The sequence below is a fragment of the Quercus suber genome, unplaced genomic scaffold (genome assembly GCF_002906115.3).
Source record: "Quercus suber isolate HL8 unplaced genomic scaffold, Cork oak 2.0 scaffold_54, whole genome shotgun sequence".
In the NCBI taxonomy this organism is placed as follows: Eukaryota; Viridiplantae; Streptophyta; class Magnoliopsida; order Fagales; family Fagaceae; genus Quercus; species Quercus suber.
In genome coordinates, this window is record NW_027069519.1 from 87,708 (window position 1) to 111,313 (window position 23,606).

The 23,606-nt window shown below is 32.1% G+C and overlaps 1 protein-coding gene and 1 long non-coding RNA gene across 2 annotated transcripts; both read left to right on the forward strand.

Moving 5' to 3' along the window:
* The first annotated feature begins 3,459 nt into the window (after window positions 1-3,459).
* Window positions 3,460-4,026, forward strand: LOC111999742 (secreted RxLR effector protein 161-like). Its single transcript, XM_024031864.2, has one exon. The coding sequence runs from the start codon at window positions 3,460-3,462 to the stop codon at window positions 4,024-4,026; it is 567 nt and encodes a 188-aa protein (XP_023887632.2).
* Window positions 4,027-14,645: 10,619 nt separating this feature from the next.
* Window positions 14,646-22,071, forward strand: LOC111999743 (uncharacterized). The gene is made up of 9 exons (XR_010628523.1): window positions 14,646-15,404; window positions 15,544-15,629; window positions 16,214-16,253; window positions 16,386-16,491; window positions 17,431-17,542; window positions 17,646-17,694; window positions 17,819-17,893; window positions 19,331-19,386; window positions 21,627-22,071. It is a non-coding gene; the product is annotated as an uncharacterized LOC111999743 (long non-coding RNA).
* Window positions 22,072-23,606: the final 1,535 nt, after the last annotated feature.

A 23,606-nucleotide genomic window follows, 5' to 3' on the forward strand; every position in this document is an offset into this window, starting at 1 on the left:
TTACTTGTTAACGATATTGTATATCATCAGTTACATTTTGGGATGAACACTTCATTTCTTCAACTTAAGACGGATGCCATTTAGCGATGTTAGGTTCTAAAGATGTATGATTAAATGTTTTGAATTTCAACTTGTATGTGTTGGCAAACCAAGAACAAAAACATGTCTAGGATAAGTGTTAGACATTGCTCAAAGTTATACAAGTCAAAATTCAAAAAAGTACAAGCTGCAGGAAAAAGAATTAATTTTCTGTGAAGCTCGACCGATCGAAGGATGAGGCTCAACCGATCGAGAATTGCGAAAAATATTTTCTGCAGAATTTTTAAACGGACCCAAGCTTGCGAAAACGTTTAGGGTTTCAGTCCAACACTCCTACGTATAAAAAGAAAACCCTAGCCACGTTTTGAAGAATCTTGGAAGACTTGTGAGTTACTCATGTGAGATTTGGGAGGTTCTGTACCTTCTAACTCTACAAGCATCTATCAGAACAAGATCTGCAATCAAGTGTTAGTGGAATCTAGTTGCTGCAAAGATCAATAAGCCGTGATCTGAAACCTTTGAGTGGGATCTTAAACTCACAAGCGTGGGTGTTTATGTGCTGTAAATCCAAGAGAGAAGGAGTCGTGGATTCAAAATTTGCACGTGGTCATGTCAGTAAGTTACTACTAGAGGTAGCAATAGATTTAGGGTAAAATCTTTTGTAAAAACTTCAATGCTTTATTAGTGGATTTTTTTTTATCTTGAAGATAGCTAAATCAAATCCTCCCCAAATTTTTAACTTGAAACTATTGGTTTCATTGGTTTTCCTAGGTCATCATATCATTGTATTTTTTATTTTCCGCTGCTTTGCATGATATGATATATTATTGTTTAACCTAGATCTGAATAATTAACCTAAGTAACTACTTGGCTAATATATTAGGTTAAACAAGGAGTCTAAACTAACTAACAGGTGGTATCAAAGTAGGTTAGCTTTTGTTTGGGTAGTTTACTTGAGTTGATCTTGGACCCTTGTCGTCGTGGATTCTAATGTCTTTCCTTTGCGTTCAATTAAACTGAAAATTAAATGTGTTTGATCTTGGACAAAGTGGATTTTTAAATGTGTTAACCCTATTCTTAATTTTCTTGGTATAACTACAAGCTGCAATAACTATGTTTATTATACTGCTTTAACGGCCTTAAAAGTACGTGATACTTATTTGTGGTATTTGGATAGTGGTTGTTCTAGGCACATCACAGGTAATAAAGCCCTATTCAAGACTCTTTTTGAAGGAAAGATTAGAACTATCACATTTGGAGATGGAAGCAAATCAATCATCAGAGGTATTGGAATAGTAGACATTCTAGGGCTACCTGTGTTTGAAGATGTCTAGTACATAGACGGATTAAAGGCAAATTTGCTAAGTATCAGTCAGATGTGTGACAATGGACTGAATGTATTGTTCACCAAGTATGAATGTGAAATACTTAATGGTGGAGGTGATTGCATTTGTGTTGGAATAAGGATTGCTAATAACTGCTATGGCATAACTTCAAGCATCAGTCACAAGTGCTATAGTGTAAAGATAAATTAGGTTGACTTATGACATCAACGATTGGGACATGCAAGTCACAAGCAAATTAAGAAAATCTCCAAGTGTGAAGCTTTTCTACATTTACCAAAATTTGAGAAGATTGAGAACAGTATATGTGGACCATATCAAATTGGTAAATAAGTGAAATCCAAGCATCCATCTATAAGGGAAGTTCAGACATCTAGACTGTTAGAGTTGTTACACATCGACTTAATGGATCCTGCCAGAGTTCAAAGTCTAGGAGAAATGAAGTACATTCTAGTTGTAATGGATGACTTCACTCGATAAGCCTGGGTGGTTCTTTTGAGAGACAAATCTGAAGCTCTAGATAAAATGATCCATTTATGCAAGAAGCTGCAAATTGAGAAGAATGTTGATTGCTCGCATTAGAAGTGATCATGAAAGAGAATTTGAAAACTCTAAGCTTGCATCCTTCTATAATGATCAAGGAACTAAGCAAGAATTCTCAGCACCCAAGGCGCCTCAACAAAATGGAGTTGTGGAAAGAAATAACAAAGCTATTCAAGAAATGGCAAAAGTCATGCTGAATAACAAAAGCATGGCAAAATCATTCTGGGGAGAAGTAGTAAACACTATATGTCATACACTAAATATGGTGTATTTCAAACCGGATACTAAGAAGACTCCTTATGAACTCTGGAGTAGGAAAAAGCCAGTTGTCAAGTACTTCAAAATATTTGGTAGTGGTTGTTACATTCTCCGAGATCGTGAAAATCTTAAAAGGTTTGATGCAAAGAGTGATAAGGGGATCTTTCTTGGATACTCCACATCAAGCCGAGCATACAGGGTGTACAATCTTAGAACCAAAATAGTAATGGAATCTACAAATATGGTAATCAATGATGAGTAATGTACTGAAGACCATTTTGAAGTGATTCACAATATTCAAGATAAACCTACATGAGTTGGAAATGTTCTACCCAAGGAGTATTGTGGTAGACCTCATGACCAAGAATTACAAGTGCTGAATGATGCTGTGTCTGAACCAACCACACCAGTTCGTGAGAGTATACAAGAACAAGTTAAGACCAGTACCACTCCAAAACCTTAAAGCACATCAACTTCACTAATGAAAGGCCCATCTGCAAGGGTCAAGCTAAATCACTTTGTCACCAACATCTTGGGAAGCTTTAATGACAACATGAGTCTGAGGTCAAAGGCTTTGAATGTTATTACACATTTCTACTATCTGTCTCAAGTGGAGCCTAAGAAGGTAGATGAAGCTCTAGAAGATGCTAATTGGATAAATTCCATGCATGAAGAACTCCATCAATTCATTCGGAATGATGTGTGGGAATTGGTTCCCAAACCAAAAGATGTAAATGTGATAGTTACAAAATGGATCTTCAAGAACAAGTTTGATGAAAATGGAACAATGATAAGGAACAAATCTAGACTTGTTGCTCAAGGGTACACTCAAGTAGGAGTGGACTTTGATAAGACATTTGCACCGATTGCCAGACTGGAGTCTATTAGAATACTCTTGGCTATTGCATGTTACTTGAATTTCAAGCTCTATCAGATGGATGTAAAAAGTGCCTTTTTGAATGGAATGTTGCAAAAAGTATATGTAGAGCAGCCCAAGGGTTTTGTGGATCCACATAGGCCAAATGATGTCTACAAACTGAAGTGAGCACTATATGGTCTTAAACAAGCTCCAAGAGCTTGGTATGATAGACTAGCTTCTTATCTTATAGAGAATGGATTTAAAAGAGGAAATGCTGACACTACTGTTTTCATTCGAAGGGATAAAAAAGATTTTATGGTGGCACAAGTCTATGTGGATGATATAGTTTTTGGCTCTACTAATGATACTCTTGCTAAATCTTTTGTAGATGAAATGAAGTAAATCTTTGAGATAAGCATGGTGGGTGAACTTACCTACTTCTTGGGATTGCAAGTGAAGCAAACTGACAAAGGAATCTACATCAACCAAGCCAAGTATGCAAGAAATCTTGTTAAGAGATTTGGACTTGAGAACGCTGCTCATGCAAGAACACCAATGGCCATCAACACAAAATTGGGAATCGATCCATCAGGTCAGCTTGTTGACATTACCTTATATAGAAGTATAATTGGTTGTTTATTATATTTAACTGCTAGTTGTCTTGATATATCTTTTAGTGTTGGTGTTTGTGCTAAATTTCAAGCTAATCCCAAAATGTTACATTTAACTGTTGTTAAAAGAATAATTAAATATGTGAGTGGGACTAGTGATTTTGGTTTGTTCTATATCAAAGAGTCAAATGTTTCTCTTGCTGGATATTCTGATGTTGATTGGGTTGGTAATGCTGATGATAGGAAAAGCACTATTGGTGGATGTTTTTATGTTGGAACAAACTTGGTTGCTTGGATGAGTAAAAAGCAAAATTTTGTCTCTCTGTCAACTGCAGAAGCAGAATATATTACTGCTAGGAGTTGTTGTACATAGCTTCTTTGGATGAAAAAACTGTTGGGTGATTATGGTTTGCCATAGGATACTATGGTTGTGTATTGTGATAACTCTAATACTATTGATATATCTAAGAATCCGGTTCAACATTCTAGGACCAATCATATAGAGATTAGATATCACTTTATTAGGGATCTGTTGAAAGGAAAGTTGTTGTTCTTAAGTATATCCCTACTGATCGTCAGAATGCTGACATCTTTACCAAACCTCTTGATAGGAGTAAGTTTGAGTCTCTTCGTCAAGTGATTGGTGTTATCACTTTTCCATAGTCTCCCTTTGTATACTTTTGGTCCTTGTGCTAATTCTTTCAATCTCTTGTGACCAAAATATTTTTCATTATGATTGAATTTGCATTACATTCATCCATTTAATTCTAGGTCTGTTTTTAATGTCTTTAAGTTTTTTTTTTTAAATTTATTTATTTTATTTAAATAAAACAAAAAACAAAAAATTTGTGTTTGTATTACACATCTTCAAGTGTGTAATTGAGGTTAGCCTATGAAATTTGCATTTCATGACTGTGTACCTTGTTTAGCTTAGAAGATCTATTTTTATGTACTTTGCTAATTTGTGCTATTTAGTGCTTATATTGTGTGAGTTGTTTATGATGCTCTTGATTTTGAAGTTATATTCTTTTGATTGTAAGGACTAAAAAATCTTAGGATAAAGGCATAAATAATCATCTCACTACTGTTACTTGTCAATCATGAACACCTATGTGCAAATTATAAAAGTCGTGCTTTGTAAGGTATAGCACTTGCACAGTAAGATTAAACGAGGTGTTAATTGTGAAAAGAAAGTGGAAAAAAAAATCAATATATTATTCAAAAGAAAAAGAATAAAAAAATTGCTTTTACATGATTGCAAGCGTGTTTTCTAGAAGATGTGAGAGTTATAGGATGCAACTCTTTAGGTAATAGTCACTTTCAAACTTATATGATTGATAATGTACACATTATGTTAAATTTCTATCTACATATCACCTTTTATGTATCTCATACACTTACTTGTTGCACTCACATGCAATTCTTTGTCAAATACTGTACATGTGATTGTGTGTTAATTATTGTGGCCATCCAAAATTGTGCTTCTTGAAATTTTCAATACTTTTTGGGGTTGGGTAGAAATTTTTGAGGAGAAAAATTTTGAATCTTGATAAAAAAAAAAAAAAATTGATTTAATTGAAGAGAAAGTGTTTTTGAAAACATTTGGAATCATTGACATGCATTTCATATCATAAAATCTGCTTTAAAAGCGATTTTGCAGAAAATTTCCAAGTTTTCAAAATTTTCTGGTTTTTCAAGTCTCGATCGATCGAATGCAAGGCTAAAAGACTCGGTCTTCTTCGATTCCTCTCGATCAGTCAAATCTATTTTTAAGACTTTTTTGATTCCTGGCTCAATTCCTCCCGATCGATAGAAATTTTTTTTTTTTTTTGGGAAAACAAAAAGGAATCAGATCACATGTTCTTCATAGTTTTTTCTTTTCTCTCGAATTCTTTTTGATTACTCTTCACTCAAAAAAAAAAAAAAATTTTTCCTTTTCTGAGTTAAAGCTTCAAGGGTTTTCTTCCTCAACATTTTCTTCATCAAAATTTTTCAAAAGTTCAAACCAAAAGGATTTAAGGATTTTTGATGATTTTGAGTGTTTTGATCCAATTTGTTGGATGGGTTTTTGTTCATGCATCATATAAACATGATTCATATACTTTAATTTCAAAATTTTCATGATTTGTGCAAAATTTCGAAATTAGGGTTTATATGTTCTTGAGGAATTTGAGAATTTTGTTCAATTGGATGAAATTGAATAAAATTGGCTTATGATATTGTTTAATTGAGTAAAATTAGGGTTTCAAATTTTCTAAATTTCAAATTTTCTTGGTCAATTTTCAAAATTGGAATAAAATTGAACTGTTGTAGAGCATTAGATCATGCATCACATGTATACTTGCATCATGCATCAAATAGTTTTCAAAATTGGGGATTTTGCTAAATTTCTAATTTTCTTGGTCAATTTTTAAAATTGGGATAAAATTGAAATGTTGTAGAGCATTAGATCATGCATCATATATTTACTTGCATCATGCATCATATAGTTTTTAAAATTTCATGTTATTTTGTGTTCTAACTCTAATTGATGTAGTCTGCCCTTGTTTTTTTGTTTTGTTTTGGTTTTTCCTTCTTCTTTAACCTTAGTCATGGCTCCTAAGGTTGTTAAAAAGTATAAGACCAAAGCCAATAGAACCACAACATCCTCTTCAACCCCTATTCAGGTTGATAGGATTAGGTTTTCTACAACTAGGTCTGAGGAAATTTTTGAAACCTTGTATGTGTTGGCAAACCGAGAACAAAAACATGTCTAGGATAGGTGTTAAGCATTTCTCAAAGTTGTACAGGTCAAAACTCAAGAATGTACAAGTTGCAGGAAAAATAATTAATTTTCTGTGAAACTTAAGGATGAGGCTCAACTGATCGAGAATCGTAGAAAAATAATTTCTGCAAAATTTTTAAATAGGTCCAAGCCAACAAAAATGTTTAGGGTTTCAGTTCAACACTCCTACGTATAAAAAGAAAACCTTAGCCACGTTTTGAAGACTCTTAGAAGACTTGTGAGTTACTCCTATGAGATCTGAGAGGTTCTATACCTTCTAACTCTACAAGCATCTACCAGAACAAGATTTGCAATCAAGTGCTAGTGAAATCTAGTTGCTGTAAAGATCAACCAGTCGTGATCTGAAACCTTTGAGTGGGATCCCAAAGTCACAAGCATGGGTGCTTGTGTGCTGCAAATCCAAGAGAGAAGGAATCCGTGAATTCGAAACTTCCACGTAGTCGTGTTAGTAAGTTACTACTGGAGGTAGTAATAAATTTAGGGTTAAATCTTTTGTAAAAACTTCAATTCTCTATTAGTGGATTTGTTTTACCTTGAGAATAACTAGATCAAATCCTCTCTAAGTTTTTACCTTAAAATTGTTGATTTCATTGGTTTTCCTAAGTCATCATATTGTTGTGTTCTTTACTTTTCACTGTTTTGCAAGATATGATATATTATTGTTTAACCTAGATATGAATAATTAATCTATGTAACTACTTGGCTAATATATTAGGTTAAACAATCTACATTAAGGGATCTGAACTAACTAACAAGCTATGGATTTACATCTACAAATACTTGGGAATGGAAGTTGCCTAAAAAATTTGAAACTATTTGCAGAAAATCAGTAAAGCAAGCAAAGTACCCGAGTGATATAAATATATGAGCCCTACGTCTTCCATGGTGGAAGGTAAAATCCAATACTATATTTTCTATATCATGTTTGTAGTAATTAAAATTTAAAATTATTCATTGAACGCCATTGAGTCTTGTAGCCTAATAGCACTTGATGTCCCTGTATGCCTTGAGCTCGGGAGTTCGAGCCCCCGCATTTACCTGGCCAAAAAAAGCCAAAAAAAAGGAATTATGCATTGAACAAATTTCAAGCAATGATGCATTTAACGTGTAGACAAGAAGCATTTTGGTATAAATTTTAGGGTCATGATAACGAGTGTCGTAGGGTATTAGTTAACAATTCAATTAAAGAAAGTTTTTATGAGAAAAAAAAAATAATTAATATTTTGACAATTTTTTTTTATTTTCCATAAAAGTAATGTCAAAACTTTCTTAAAATGAATTCTTAACTAATACCTCAACGACACTCCGTTAAGATTTTCCTAAATTTTAAATAAAATTAAATCTATCCATTTGCAAAACACTTACCGAGAAAAGTGAAAGTTATACGAGGTTTGTACATGCATTTGCCATTGCCAAGACGTGTGGGGACACCCTGTTTTGGAAGATTTTAATTGTATTGCAGAAGCTTCTTGGAAAAAGGGATCTCTGGTTGCATTGAATTAAGTTTTATATTCCTATTTACATTTTTTTTTTGGTAAACAAATTCCTATTTACATTTTACATTATAGACTAAATATTAAATGTGCACAACATTGTATATTTATACAATTGTGTATACTTTACATGAACGATAAATACAAACATATTTTATATATATAAAAATGTGATTATGAACATATAATTGTCTTGAGGTTATTTTTTACCCACTATTTTTGTCTATTATCAGTATTAACAATAAGAAGTGAGTTTAGTGGCCCTTACTTGCTTAAACCATAAAGGCTAAGAGGCCAATTTTGATATAATTATTTGTTCTTTTTTCATATTTGTTCAGTGAGGATCATCTCTCTTTTTCTCAAGAATTCTTTTATCTTGAAATTTTGGTTTGTTATATTACATACTCTTACGACTATATCAGAATACAAATAATACGAGTAATGTTATCTTGTGACGAGTTTTTTTTTTTTTTTTGGAGGGAAATCTTGTGAAGAGTTGATTAGGGAAAAATAAAACTTTTTTTTTTCAGTTTCCATTAAAACCAATGCCACCCACCCAATCATGAACCTTGGTGCTTGATATTTAATTATTTATCATCATTAACGTGTCGGAAAGAAGGACAAGATGGCATGAGCGTTTTCAGAAAAGGAAGGAAAATCGACTCCCACTTTCTTGTCTTTATGGAAAATCGAAAACGTGTGGGGACAGCCTCGTTGGAGAATTTGCATAGCAGAAACTTCGTGCAAGATAGGGGTGTCAATGTTTGACTCAACTCGCGAATACGACACAAATCTAACATAGGTTTTTTTGGGTTAGGATTGGGCCTTAATGGGTTTGGATCATAAACGGGTCGACTCGAAAGTGAGAAATGTGTCATAAGCGGGTCAACCCACATAATCCACAATAGACACGTTTGACACGCCAATTTATTTGTATCAACCAGAAATATCTCACTTTAATTTATTTTATTTTAGATTTGTCAAATACCTTTTATATCCAACATATATTTCAAATTTAAAAAGAAATGTGAGTAATTACAAAAATTTACAAGAGATATAATTGGAAATTGAAACTTTACAGACCCTAGAACTACTAATACCTTTTTTTTTTTTTGGCATAGAACTTACACAAATGAAATTGGATGAGCTTGTGGAAGATGTTATGAATTTGAACATCAACAAAGAATCTATAGATGATAATCGTGGTCACAGTCAGGATTAGTCTATTGTTTACTCAAATTCTTTCAAAATTGATACTTAGCATTTGGCGAGTTTCAAAATATTATATTTTTGTTGAACTATGTTATTTTATTTTTGTTAAACTTTGTTATTTTGAATTTGAATTGAAGTGTATGCACTTCTTTTGGAATGTAAAGAACTTATTTCTAGATGACTGTTATATTTTTGTTGAACTATATTATTTTGAATGTGGGTTAAAGACTTGAAGTGTACGCATTGCTTTTTGGGATGTAAAAAAAATTATTTCTAGATGAATGTTATATTTAATATTATGTAGGTAGAAATGGGTTGTGTTACATTCATGTCAACCCAACACGACTCCTTTATTAAGCGCGTTAAATGAGTTGGGTCAGGTCAACCCGCCTTATTAACAGGTCGTGTTAGGGTTAAAAGATCATAACACGATTATTAAATAGGTCGGGTTAGGGTTGAGTCATTTAGTCGAATACTCCTACCTCGACACGATATGAACCCAACACGTTAACCTAAATTGACACCCCTAGTGAAAGAGGGACGGACCTCTACTTTATTGACTATGGCAAAGGTAAGTCATGACTCATGAGTGTGGTAGCACTTGATTGACTTGACTGTACCATTGCTCGGCGCTACTTTTGACATCTTAAATATCTATTTAAATTTCCTTTTAGACAAGTTAACAGTTTATTATGCCTTTTATTTTTTTAATATATTTTTTAACCGACTTTTTTTTTATCTTATTAAATATTATTTATTCATTTTTTTTAATATTTTTTTTCAATCATCTTTCATTTATCTAATTTTAATGGGAATATTTCTCAATTTTAATTACTTACTCTTTTTTTTTTTTTTTTTCCATCCACACGTTTCTTTTCTTTTCTTTTTTTCACCTTCCCTTTATCTCTCTACTCTAGAGCATTCAAGAAGCTCCATTTCTTTCTCTCTATCACACAAACAAATTCTCTCTCATACACAGATTACCGACAGAGAAGTGGAGATCGGTGTTCTACTTTTAATATCTTAAATTCCTATTTCAGTATCTATGAAGGATCCACTGTCGCCATCTTTTTCTCTGTGAGGACCAAACTCTCTTTTTTTACCAATCAATTCCAAATTTCCAGTTTGATTCTATTCCAATACACTTTCTTGAAAATCATCATTCTTTTAACCATTTCTCAATCACATTCAAAACCTTTCAAATTGCACGAATTCACTCATCTCTTATATATAATTCCCATTTCATTCCATCTTAATTTGATATTTCTTTCCTTCTTCTACTCCTCTTTTTAGATCTTTTTCAATCTTCAGTTAACAGATCATATTGATGGCGTTTCCAACTAAAGAAGAATTAACCTCCTCTTCTTCTTCCACTTGCCGATAGAGCTATGATATCTTTTTGAGTTTTCGAGGTGAAGACACGTTATGGTTTTACAGGCCATTTATACAACACTTTGCATGACAGTGGCTTAATCACCTTCTTTGATAACAATCTTGAGAGGGGAGAAGAGATTTCAAAGGAACTTCTCAAAACCATTGAAATGTCAATGATTTCGATCATTGTATTGTCTAAAAATTATGCATCTTCTGCTTGGTGTATGGATGAACTTGTCAAGATTCTTAAGTGTAAAAATACTGGACGGATCCAGAAGGTTTATCCAATTTTCTACAAAGTGACTCCATCGGAAGTTAGAAAAAATGATGGAAAGTTTGGGATAGCACTAGATAACCATGAGAAAAAATTCAAAGACGACATGGAGAAGGTTAAGAGGTGGAGGGAGGCCTTAATTGAAGTAGCTAATTTGTCTGGACATGAATACAAGAATGAGTATGTATTATTTAATTAATACCTACTGTTGTTGATTTTATGAGTTGAAAACTTTTAAAGGTTTTGATATATTCTTTTGGGTAATCATACTTCTCTTCTTCTGCATTTTTATTCTAAATTTATTAGTTATTTTCTTATCAATTATAGTTAAAAATTTGTAAAGAAATTATTATAAAAATTTAGACTATTTCATTACTAATATAAATATAAACAAAAGGAAGGGTGTTAATTTCTTTAAACATCAAGTGAGAGGAGTCTTTTTTTTTTTCCCTTCAGGTTTATGATGAAGTCATTTTCCCAAATCTCAAGAGAGGGAAGTGTAATTATCCTATTATTTTTAGGATAAAGTTTGGCCAAACTTGGTTGTACCATAAGGTTATAAGTTCCATTCAAAAAATTAACATTATTACATATTTTGAAAATCTAATTGTTAGATTGCATGTTTTGTATGCTCTTAACATACATGTCAAATTTTGTGTTAATCGGTTGTTATTTACCATATGATTCATAAACTTATTTTTTATGCATAATTTTATATTACCAAAGCTTGCAATTTAAGCAATTTATTGATGACATAGCCATTCATGTTTAATTTTCTGAAAATTTTGCAAATATAAATGATATAAAATGAAAATATAATCAAATGGTAAAGTTGTAGTGTAGCCAAACTTTATCCTTCTTTTTATCTTCTTCTTTTTTTACTATTAAATGAAAGAAATGGAAGAATTTAATCGGATAATGTTAACAATTAAGAGTTTCTCCCATTTAATTCTTAGAAATTTTTTCCAAAATTTCTTAATCTCATTTTGTTAAAATATTGTGAGTGAGTTTCCAATAAGTTGGTTTCCTAACCTAATAAAAATTAAGAGTTTCTCCAATTTAAGTCATAGAAATTTTTTCCAATATTTCTTAATCTCATTTTGTTAATTTATCGTAAGTGAGTTTCCAATAAGTTAGTTTCCTAACCTAATGGGAGTTTCTGTGCAATTGTTTGCTAAAAGCCTAATTCTAATTTCCTAACAAAAAAGAATAATGAATGTGTTAAAGTTGATGATAGTTATCAATCAGTCCTTTAAATTATATGCCATTTACTCCAATTAAAAGTATGTCAATTTTAATGCACAAAATAGAATATATTTAACTTAGTTGATATGCATATTTATATTTATATTTATCGTGACTAAAACTCATTATTTGTTTGTAATGCTTTGTGATTTTGCAGTTGCAATGAATATGAATTTGAATTTATCCAAAGAATTATTAAAGAGATATTAAGGATTAAATCAAATCACATGCAATTATCTGTTGATAAATATCTAGTTGGGGTAGATTCTCGAGCGAAAGACATAGAATTTCTTTTAGATATGGAGTCCAATGGTGTTTGCATGGTAGGAATTCATGGTCTTGGTGGAGTGGGTAAGACTAAAATCTCAATAGCTATTTATAATAGAATTTTTGATCGTTTTGAAGGAAGCTTCTTTCTAGACGATGTTAGAGAAAAATCAAAGACAAATGTTGGCATTACCCAATTACAAGAGACACTTCTTTCTAAGATCTTACGAGATAGAAATGATAGGGTGAATAGTGTACGCAAAGGAATCACTATGATAAAAGAAAGCCTCCGCAATAAGAAAGTTCTTTTAATTCTTGATGATGTGGATCAATCAAAAGAGATAGAAAATTTGCTTGGAGATTGTAATTGGTTTGCTTCAGGAAGTAGAGTCATTATAACAACAAGAGACAAAAAAGTGCTAGACAATCTTGGAAAAGATCATCAAATAAGCATTTATAAGGTAGAAGAATTGAATTCATCTAAAGCTCGTGATCTTTTCAATATGCATGCCTTCCGAAAAAATGAACTTGAGCAAGAATATTCAAATCTTGCAAAGCAAATTATATCTTACGCCAATGGCCTTCCATTAGCTCTAGAAATAATGGGTTTTGATTTGCACGGCAAAAGTAAAGATCAATGGATATGTGCATCCAAAAAGTATAAAAAGATTCCACATGGAAAAATTATTGATAAACTTAAGATTAGTTATGATGGATTGGAAAAAAGAGAAATGGATATCTTTCTTGATATTGCATGCTTTTTTAAGGGATTTGAAAAGGATGAAGTTGTGAATATATTAGATGCTTGCAAATTATTTCCAAGTGTGGGTATTAGTAGACTCATTGAAAAGTGTCTCATAACTGTTGACGTATGCGGCAAATTGCGTATGCATGACTTGCTACAACAAATGGGTAGAGAAATTGTTGAACAAGAATTTGAAGAGCTTGAAAATCGTAGCAGGATATGGTGTTATAAGGATGCTAATAAATTGCTTACTAAAAACATGGTATAAGTTCTTTTGCTCCACCTTTTTTTTCCAAAATATTTTTCATTGATTTTTTTTCCTGTTCAATATTGCAGAAAATATAATTTTATCTATATATGTTTCCTTTAAAGTTTTAAAATCATTATACTTTTGTCAAATTCAAATTCTATTATGAAGTGAAACTAATTTTTTGTTCTATCTAGGGGTCGGATAAAATTCGAGGCATAATGTGGCGCTCACCTAAACCAAGACCAGTGAACTTGCAAGCAAATACTTTCAAAAATATGAGAAATCTCAAATTTCTCTTAGTTGAGAATATACAAATTTCTAAAGTGCTTAAATATCTCCCCAACAAGTTAAGATTGCTTCAGTGGCCAGAATATGAATTTCCCTTGCCATTAAAATTTTACCCTCACAATCTTGTTGTGTTGAATATGCCGAATAGTCAGATTGGAGTGAAGAAACTATTAAAACAGGTATGAGTATTAGTATATATGAATTTTGAATTTTTTTTCTTTTGAAATGATGAATTTTGATTTCTTTAAATGTTATTTTTAAAATTTGTAGAAATATATATATATATATATTTTTTCTGTAGGATCGCGAGTTTGAAAAATTGAAAAATATCAATCTCCGTTGGTGTAAATTCACAAAATTACCTTCCTTATTATGGAATTTTTTTTCTAAATAACAATAAATATTAAAAAATTTAGTTAGTTGTCACGTTGCAAAAGAATTTTGAAAACTAGCATCTCGAGTGTCTAAAACTCGAGTTCCAAGATAAAAATCAAGTTTTTGAGGTTGGATTTGTAAAAAAAATCCAAGCGAAAATCGAGTTTTAAAAACTCGAGTTCAGAAAACGCCCCTATAGGGCTTAAAAACGTCACTATAGGGCTTAAAAATGGAGTTATAAAAAAAATTTAGCAGAAAAACGCCACTATAGGACTTTAAAACGTCAGTGTAGGGCATAAAAAGGTCACTATAGGGCTCACTGAACCTGGTATTGAGCAGTTATGAAAAAATTTTGCAGAAAAACGCCGCTATAGGCCTTTAAAACGTCACTATAAGACATAAAAACGCCACTGTAGGGGCAATAAAACTATAATTTTTTTTGCAAATGGATCTCGATTTTCTAAAACTCGAGATGCCTACTTTCCTTGTCTAACTAGCCATATACTTCTCTTACCAATTATTATTCTTCCCATTCCCCCCTTATTATGCGCCCCAAACTTGAAGAATTTGGACATGTCTTACTGTGAAAATTTAATAGAGGTTGATGAGTCGGTTGGATATCTTGATAAGCTTGAAACGTGGAACCTCGTGAAATGCAGAAACCTTGAGATTCTTCCAAGCCTCCCCAAGCTGAAGTCCCTTAAAAATTTTTATCTATGTTACTGCGAAAGGCTTGAGAAGTTTCCTGCTATTTGCGCCCCAAACTTAGTGTCATTGGACATTTCTTTTTGTGAAAACTTAATAGAGGTTCCTGAGTCGCTTGGATATCTTGATAAGCTTGAACACTGGAAACTCGCCAACTGCAGAAACCTTGAGTTTCTTCCAAGCCTCCCCATGCTGAAGTCCCTCAAACGTTTTGGTCTATGTCACTGCGAAAGGCTTGAGAAGTTTCCTGCTATTTGCGCCCCAAACTTAAGGTTATTGGACATTTCTATTTGTGAAAACTTAATAGAGGTTCATAAGTCAGTTGGAGATCTTCGTAAGCTTATAGGCTGGACCCTCGCAGGCTGCAGAAAACTTGAGATTCTTCCAAGCTGCCTCTCGCTAAGATCCCTTCATTCCTTGAATCTAGATCACTGCGAAAGGCTTGAGAAGTTTCCTGATTTTCACCCAAAATGGGGATGTTTGTTGGATTTAAAATTGACTAATAGTGGTATTAGAGAATGGCCTTCATCGTTAACGCATCTCACCAGTGAGCTTATTTATTTAACTTTATCTAACCCTAAAAACCTTAGGAATTTTCTGCATAGCCCCAATAAATTGCAACTGCTTGAGGAAATAGATATTCCCACTGCCAATTCCTTTGATGGCTTTTCGGGATATCGGTTTCTGAGCCTGAGAGAACTGTATCTCAAGTATTGTGATGGACCATTCTTAGTCAAGGTATGTGTCCTTAATAGGTTACATCTTTGGGCGCCTCTCTCTTCTCTCTTCATTTATTGGGAAATCATGAATTTAATTGTAATTATGATCTATAAAATAAATATTTGATTTTTTTTTTAATTTATTTATTGTAATGCAGTTGTTTGGCCTCGTTGGACCATAATCATGTGCCAAGTAAGCTTACCTTCAATGTTTTGAAACAGCTCAAGACCTCTGTTGTTGACAGTAAGGCCTGATTTCTCACTTTCTTGATTTCATGTTATTCAATTTGGCTTTTGTTTTTTCATGTCCATTTTTTATTGCTTTGGTGAATGCAATGCTTAATATTGAAATGTACTGGATTCTATGATGGTTTATAATATGCTTTGCTATGTATGCTAAATCTGTATATTGTTACTTTTTGACCGAAAACCGAAATACTTGAGTTCAACTTGAATGAAGATTCAAGATAATATTGAGGTTACATATAGAAGTTGGGTGAGCTGTAAGTCAACTTGAACGTATAGACTTAATAACATCTCTTACTATTTATCCAATCTTTATGTTTTGATATATGAATGTGGAGTGATGGCATAGAGAGTGTCACTATATTATGATGCAAAGAAGGCTATCCTGATTTCATTTTTGGTATGGAGTTGTTTAATTTCCTTCAGTGTTTGATTTCATTTAAGGTGCAGTTGCATTTTTCCTTCTAATTAAAGAATAATAGATAATGCTTTGAGCATGTTGTGAGTAGCACGTAGTGAGATTAAATCACATTTAAAAGAAATTGCTAAACTTTGTAGTTCTGTTCATCTGCTGTAAATCAGATTGGGAGTAAATATGGACCAAATTTCCTGAAGTGAAGAGGTAGAAACTGATCTGGAATTCATATATTTTTCCTAACATTCCATTATTATTTTGTTGTCTTGCTTAGAGAACTAGATATTCCGCATGAGGCTGTTAAAATGATGAAGGTGACATGTTATGTGTCTTCTGTAGGATCTACCTTGCGAGTAAGAATCATCACTTGTTTGTTGAGTTCGAGTATCCTTTCTCAAAGAGGCTTTGGGAGTAAGTTAAGTCATGGTGTCTAATAATATACCAGGTATATATTAGCATGCATTAAGTGGTTCTGTGGGATACAGACGAGTTGAAGGTTCAAAATTTTATATGCATCATATGCAAACTTGCTTGGTCTATAATGGTTTATTATGTTTGGCATTGTCAAATCTAATGAGATTATCCTCCTTATGCGAAGAGTCAAAATTTTCTTACTGAATAGTCTTATGTTAATTGGGAATTTCTGTATTTTTTATGATGGCCATAATTGTGGGCTTTTGCAAGTTTAGATGCAATTGCTATTTCGTTTGCTGCCAGCTCTATTTGTGTCGTTAGGTGTTGTAGCTTTTAGCTGCTAATGTTGTGCTATTTGTATAGTTTGTTACCTAAATAAAGTAATTCATTTGTAAAAAAGTAATGCTCATCTATAATTCTCCTTAAGTTTTTTTGCATACTTATTTTCTATATCGCTAAACAAACTATACGACAAATGTGTGCATTCAAACCTGAATTCACTTTCTGCCAAACCTGAATCTTCTAACTAAAGTACTTTTTTCTAATTAATTCTTTGCTCCTATGATGACTATTCTTCTCCATTTGCTATCTTTTCTAAGGTGGTTTTACCATTGAGAACATGTAGATTTGGATAGAAAGAGTAAGAAAATGTAAATTTTAAGAAATCTCCTGCAACAATTAAGAATTATATCCTTTATTAGTTAAAAGCCAGACGTAGATTGAGGTTTCTATGTTCTGTACAATTATATATTTTTTTCAAGTTATATTGTTTTTTTTTTTTTATGTATTCTGTTATAATGATTTTAAATTTAATGTTAAGTAGATTGGGTATTTCAGGTTCAACTCTTAGACACTAAAATGCTTTAGATCTATAAAGGCAAGCTGAATCATGTAATGCTTATTGTAATAAAATCTTGAAAGGCCCTACTAGTCTAAAGGATTATTTCTGTTGCTTCTTTTTTGGTTCAAGGGAGTTTCAAACCTTTGAGGAATCACTGTACAGAGGTTGTTTTGCTAATCCCCTGCTTTACTGCTGTTCTGGTGAATATTCAAGAATGGGACTATGGGAGGATCAGCTCAAAGTACATACTCTACTTTGAAAATCTCTTTAATTTAATTTTTCCTTCCATTTGATTGCATCTGATAGCTACAAAAATCCATTATTTTTCCCTTTTTGTTGCCTAGGTCAACTTCATCACTTAAGAAGGAGACATGTTGGATTGTACTGTGAAAAGTAAGCTCCTCTGCTATGGCATGAACTAAAATTTTATTATTCAATCAATTATGATTTAGAAATTCAATTCCATTTGTAATAATTAATTGTTTCAAATCTTTATTTATTCATATGTTTGACTAAGAATGTGGAGCAGCTGTTACAATGGACTATACCTATGTTTCGGTCATCAAGATATTACACTTCTACAGCTATAAAGGTAGGTAACTTATTAATGTATGTTCAAGATGGCATCTTTGGAAGTGCTTCTAGCTTTTGAAGTACTAAGAATAATTTCATGTTTTCCAATTCAAATATTGAGACAATAATTTGATTCTTTTAATTCAAAAAGATATTTGGTCTGCTTGACTAGTGTCAACCAATCTTGTTAAGATAAGATATTTTTTGATGTTCCATCATATTGGACAAGATAAATGAAATTCTCGAAACTTATGAACCCTGCCTAATGAGTAAAAGAGATTTAAAACAGAAGATAAGTGATCTGCCTTGTAGGTGTTATTTATCTTAATTTTCTTTGCCAAAAAAATTGAGATTGGTTTTTGTTGAGATTTTGGTTCTTCTGGTGATATTTCATTATTTTTGACATAATAAATCCATGCTAGGTCTTACTAGAAAAGAACGGACATAATAGAATTCATCATAAGACTACTCAATTGTTGGAAACTTGGGAGAGGTAGCCAATGGAAGATGATTTTCAGTTGAAAAGTATTGGGATTACTAAGTTTGTTCATAAGACTGAATGCATGCGATCTATTCTCATAGAAGCTAAATGGCTAGTGGGAATTGGGAACTCTATTCCTATCATCTTTTCCCACACTCTTTGGCCTATTGGATCCATAGAAACAAAGTGGTGCTTGAAGCAATAAGTGTTAACGCTAGTAAAGTCCTGAGTCCCACCGTTTACCTGTTTGTTATTTGAAGGGATGCAGCAAACGCATGGGAAGTGGGCACCTATTAAATTTCAACAATTTTATAATTTGTTATAATTGACAAGCACTAGTTAAGATTGAATTAAGTAATAGCAATTGAAATCAATTGAGAAGTGTTGCATTTCTTGTAGAGATAAAATTGGGAGACCTATTTTTTGGATTTTTTTTTTCTCAATAATTTTATTATACCTGTAATGCGCTCTACAAGGCCACGGTTGTTTGTTTGGTGAGTGAAGCACTACTTTTATAAAAGAAAAGTAACGGGTGAGGTTGTCGATTTAAGATTATAGGTACATGTGCAATCACTATCTTTAAAAAAAAAAAATTTGTGACAGTTTCATTTGGTTGTATCTATCACCTATATAAGTAGGGTGTATCTATTATAAGACCAAGTACACATGTAAATTACTAATAAAGAAAATTATCTACAGATGTATTAGTTGAATTTTAACCAAATAATTTTTTTTTCTTATGAACCTATCAATAATGGGAATGCTTCAAATGCTGACACTTTCATTTTGGTGTACCTATTGCCTATATAAGTACAAAGTTGTGTTGATAATTAGTACCAGTACATGTCATATATTTAGTGTAAGTTGTAAGTATTGTTATTGGTATCCCTCTTCTTTATCTTCACAATTCTTTTTCTGGACTAGTAGCTATTAATCACTATACCAAGTTTTTTAATATATGTCTTTGTCTTGTAGTATTTTCCCACAACTTAAAGTTTCTTGGCAGTATAGCACATGAACATATGTTGAAGGTGTGAATCTCTCTCTCTCTCTCTCTCTCTCATAATATGTCTATACAATGATGTGAGACTTGTAGAGAATTCAGTAAATATTTATTATTGTTGGTGCTTCAAATGGTTGTGTATTACATGTGGTGTGAATGCTGACAGTAATTAAATCCATGAGATATTTTTTTTACTGACAACTCATGATTGGGGCATTTTCTTGAGTCAATATTTTTGGGTGAACAAGGTCAGTTTCTTGATATTATTTAAAAGCATTGGTCAAATGGTTGCATTTCCCCCATTGATCAATTTGTTGCCATCACTGTGTAGTTGTTTTTTATTTTTAAAAAAATTAATGTCAAAAGACTACATTTTATTGCAAACCTCTATATTTTAACTTGTAGAAATATATATTTGATAGAGTAGGTGGAAGTTGAGATAGGGGATTAACACCTAGCAGATGCATGTGTAACTTACCTAGCAAAATAATATATATATATATATATATATATTTAAATGTTGCAATATTTTCTTTGTATTATGAGCAACCATCAACTCTGAATTTCTTTAACGCAACCGCGGGATTTTGATTATTATTTTTAGTCTTTTGAATGAATGACATAACTTTAACTAAAGAAGGTACACAAATTCTACATAAAGAAATAGAGAGACAGCTTGGACCGAACGAGGAACATAGCCAAACCAGAAAACACTTTGAACTACTTTACTCAGTCAAACACAGAGGAAAGGGCCATGCCTCAAACTACACAAACATCTAATTGGAATAACATTCATGATGATTTTATGCAAAAAAAAAAACCATTATATCCAGCCTCATGCCTAAAAGATTGAGATTTAATTGATTTATTGTGAGGTTCTGGAAAAAAGTCTAACAAGTCAAGCTATCATGGTAACCATGATAGTGTTAAGATGGATGAGGAAATTAGCGATCCAAATATTAACAAAGGTATACCTTGTCTTTTAAGAAATTTTATGTGAAAAAATATCTCACATCCTTCATCTTTTGAGAAAACCCTTAATCATTTTCACCAAAGATTATTTCATTGGAATGCTTTTAAACCAATTCACTTGAAGATATGTTTAAAACTATTTATTTACCATAGTTTTACAAAATAATAATTTCTTAAAAAATCTTGTTCTAATCACATTTTAGTGGGCAACTTGGCAATTTGTGGGGGCTGTAGTTTAAAGTTTCATGTACCCTTGTATTCTTTTGGTTGTATAAAAAGCTCAATTAATCCCCAAATGAGTGTTTTGTTTGCTTGCCACTTACTAAGTCAACATAACTGGCTTAGGTGTTATGACATAGGACAAAACTAAAACTTGAAGCCACGAAAATTGGAAAAATGGAAACAATAAAAATCACGTAGGAGTTAACACCTAGGGTTGTTTGGAGTCAATAACAATCAAGATAGAAGACGTAGGAATAAGCAACTAGCATCGGCGGGAGTTAATAGTAGACCGTTGAAAATTTTCCAAGAGAAATTTTTATTAATCAAAAGCAAAATTGTAAAATTGTCTCCAAAGGAGTACATTATAGATTACTATGTCACTTATCAAAATAATATATATATATATATATTGATTACTATGTGAAAGTCATAATTCTATTTGACTTATGAAATTCTAATTCTGATTGACTTGCGAAATTCCAATGTCTGATTTATAAAAATCACCTTCTGAAACAACCTAATTAACTTCTAAGACTTAAAATAAAGTACAATTGATTGTCAAAATTAAATAAAAATAAATTAAAATTAATATTTCTTTGTGCTTTCTACACCATGATCTTACCTTGAGATATGGAACAAATTATTGCTACTAGTACATATGCATTTTAGACGGCTTTGAAAGCCAATGACAAGTACATTCATTCACTAGGAATAAGCATTTGACTTTGCAATAGAATCTGTAACCAACACATTGTTTATAATTTGGATTCTACTTATTGTGTTTTTCATTGCATCTGAAACAACTCCGCTTTTTCTTATAAGCTTGTTAGATGATGGACACTATAATTGATCCTTGTAAATGACCAAATTTATCATCAATTTTTTCATACAAACAATCTAATTTTTCTTTTCAAATGTTATTACTATGGAACGTTTGTCACCTTTTGATCCTTTGTTTATTAACTGTTTTGAGGGAATATCACATATCAATATATTAATGGGATCAAGATGGCTCTGTTTAATTAGAGGGGGGCATCTATGTGTGTATTTGATTTTGATGTTTGAATCTTTCAGGTATCAAGAGAAAAAGTGCAACTAAAGGAATCGATTTTAGTAGAGTTCAAAGAGTTTCTTTGTTGATATGTAGATGTATGGTGGATTGGTGGTTTAGATCTTTCAATTTCATCTCAATTCTAATACAAAAAATTTCACTTCAGATTTCTTTGGTAATCCTATCCATGACCTTCATTTGGCATCCTGATGACAAGAGTAATATTTACATGGTGGTGTTGGTTGATCTATTTTGAGAGGATTATAATGTTTTTTTTCTTCTTCAATTTTTGGACTTTTCCCTCCCACTTGTATGAAAGGAAGTAAGTTGAAGGCTCTTTGCTCAAATTATTAGATAATACCAAATTATGCAAAATTTGAATTGTTTATTCTTGTATTCAAAAGTAAAGTATATATCACTATGGGGTCTAGTTCCCCGTGTGTGATGTATGACTTATGTAGACACTTGGGGAGGTGTAGTGAGTTTTTTTTTTTTTTTTTAAAGAGTAAAAATAAATCATGGGCTTTCTATGTATGATTGGTCACCTATGTCTAGTTCATTTTGTTTCGTAATTAATTGAGGTATTCGTTAAGCATTCTTAAGCTAAAAGGAAGGAAATGATACAAACCAAAGACATGAAGTCAGATATTCAGTTATGTGTGCAAAAGGGATTATGCATAGGGATAGAGCCAAGATCTTACATCTGGGGGGACAAAAATATGGGGGAAAAAATCATAGCGTGGTGTGTGTATAACAAAATTGTAACCTTTCCCAATGAAGTAAATTTACTATGATTAGAGAAGTTTTACAATTATAAGGGAAATCATTGCTTGGACTCTGTTAACCTGTAGACAACTTAAAGAAAAAAACATTTTTCATTGCACTAGAACATTTGGACTTTTCAACAAATGAATTGCTTCCATAGATGACAAACTTGTGACCACGACTAGAACTTCCAACATGACCTCCAAGAACCTCTTGAAGGTTTTCTTCACAACAAGTCTATGATAGATAATGGTTCAACTTCTTCACCAGCTAATCTTCAGGTCTACTTTAATATCTTCAGTATGGTGAAATTGAGATAATCTTGGTTACAAAATCCTAGACTCATAAACATAGCTTTCTCTCCTTTCAAAAAAAAAAAAAAAAAAAAAAAAAACCTCTTATGCGAACTTATATATAATGATCTTTTTATACCCCAACAAGTTGTGCTTGAATTGGGCTGAAACAAATATTAGGCCTTTTAGGAATCTAGTTCCATGAACCTCGATAGGTTGAGGCTAGAGTCGAAGTTCATATTGAGACTCAATAGACCGAGGTTGGACTTTGGAGTCGAAGTCACAAAAGATTTGCTTTTTAAAGCTGATCTTGGGTCTTTGTTTTAATTTTAAATTACAATTCCAAAACACACACACTCATAATTCGTCACAATGCCAACAGTAATACATATGGAGTCCAGTGTGTATCTAGTGTATAGAGAAGAGCTCCTACCATTGGAACTGCGAAATGCAGCTCATGCATTGCTAGGACATTAGGGGCTAGGGCTGCAACCTGCATAAACAAATCTAGAGCCATGAAGTAGGCAATAAATTATTGTATCCTAGGGGGTTCAATAGCAAAATTCCTTATTTCTTGCTTTATCACTAATAGTCTTTTGATAATATCTCTTTTTTTGTTATTTCTCAAACAACGAAAAATCTCTTTTTTGTCCTTTTATCGATCTATTAACAAAAAAAAATTGTCATATTTTCTGACTAGTTGTTAAAAGTTTCAAAAAGAGTTTAATATCACACAAAAAAAAAGCACATTTTTTCGTAGTTCTTGACTAATTGTAATTGACAAAAACCGAAAAGAAATATTCATTTAAAAGTCACAAAGTAAGTCATAGACTACCATTCTGTCATATAAAGAATTGTGGCAAAAATTATAAGTTTATTTATAATACTAAAAGATCTTTAAAAATTAAATAAAACCATATGGATGCGGTTTTCAATGTATCTAAT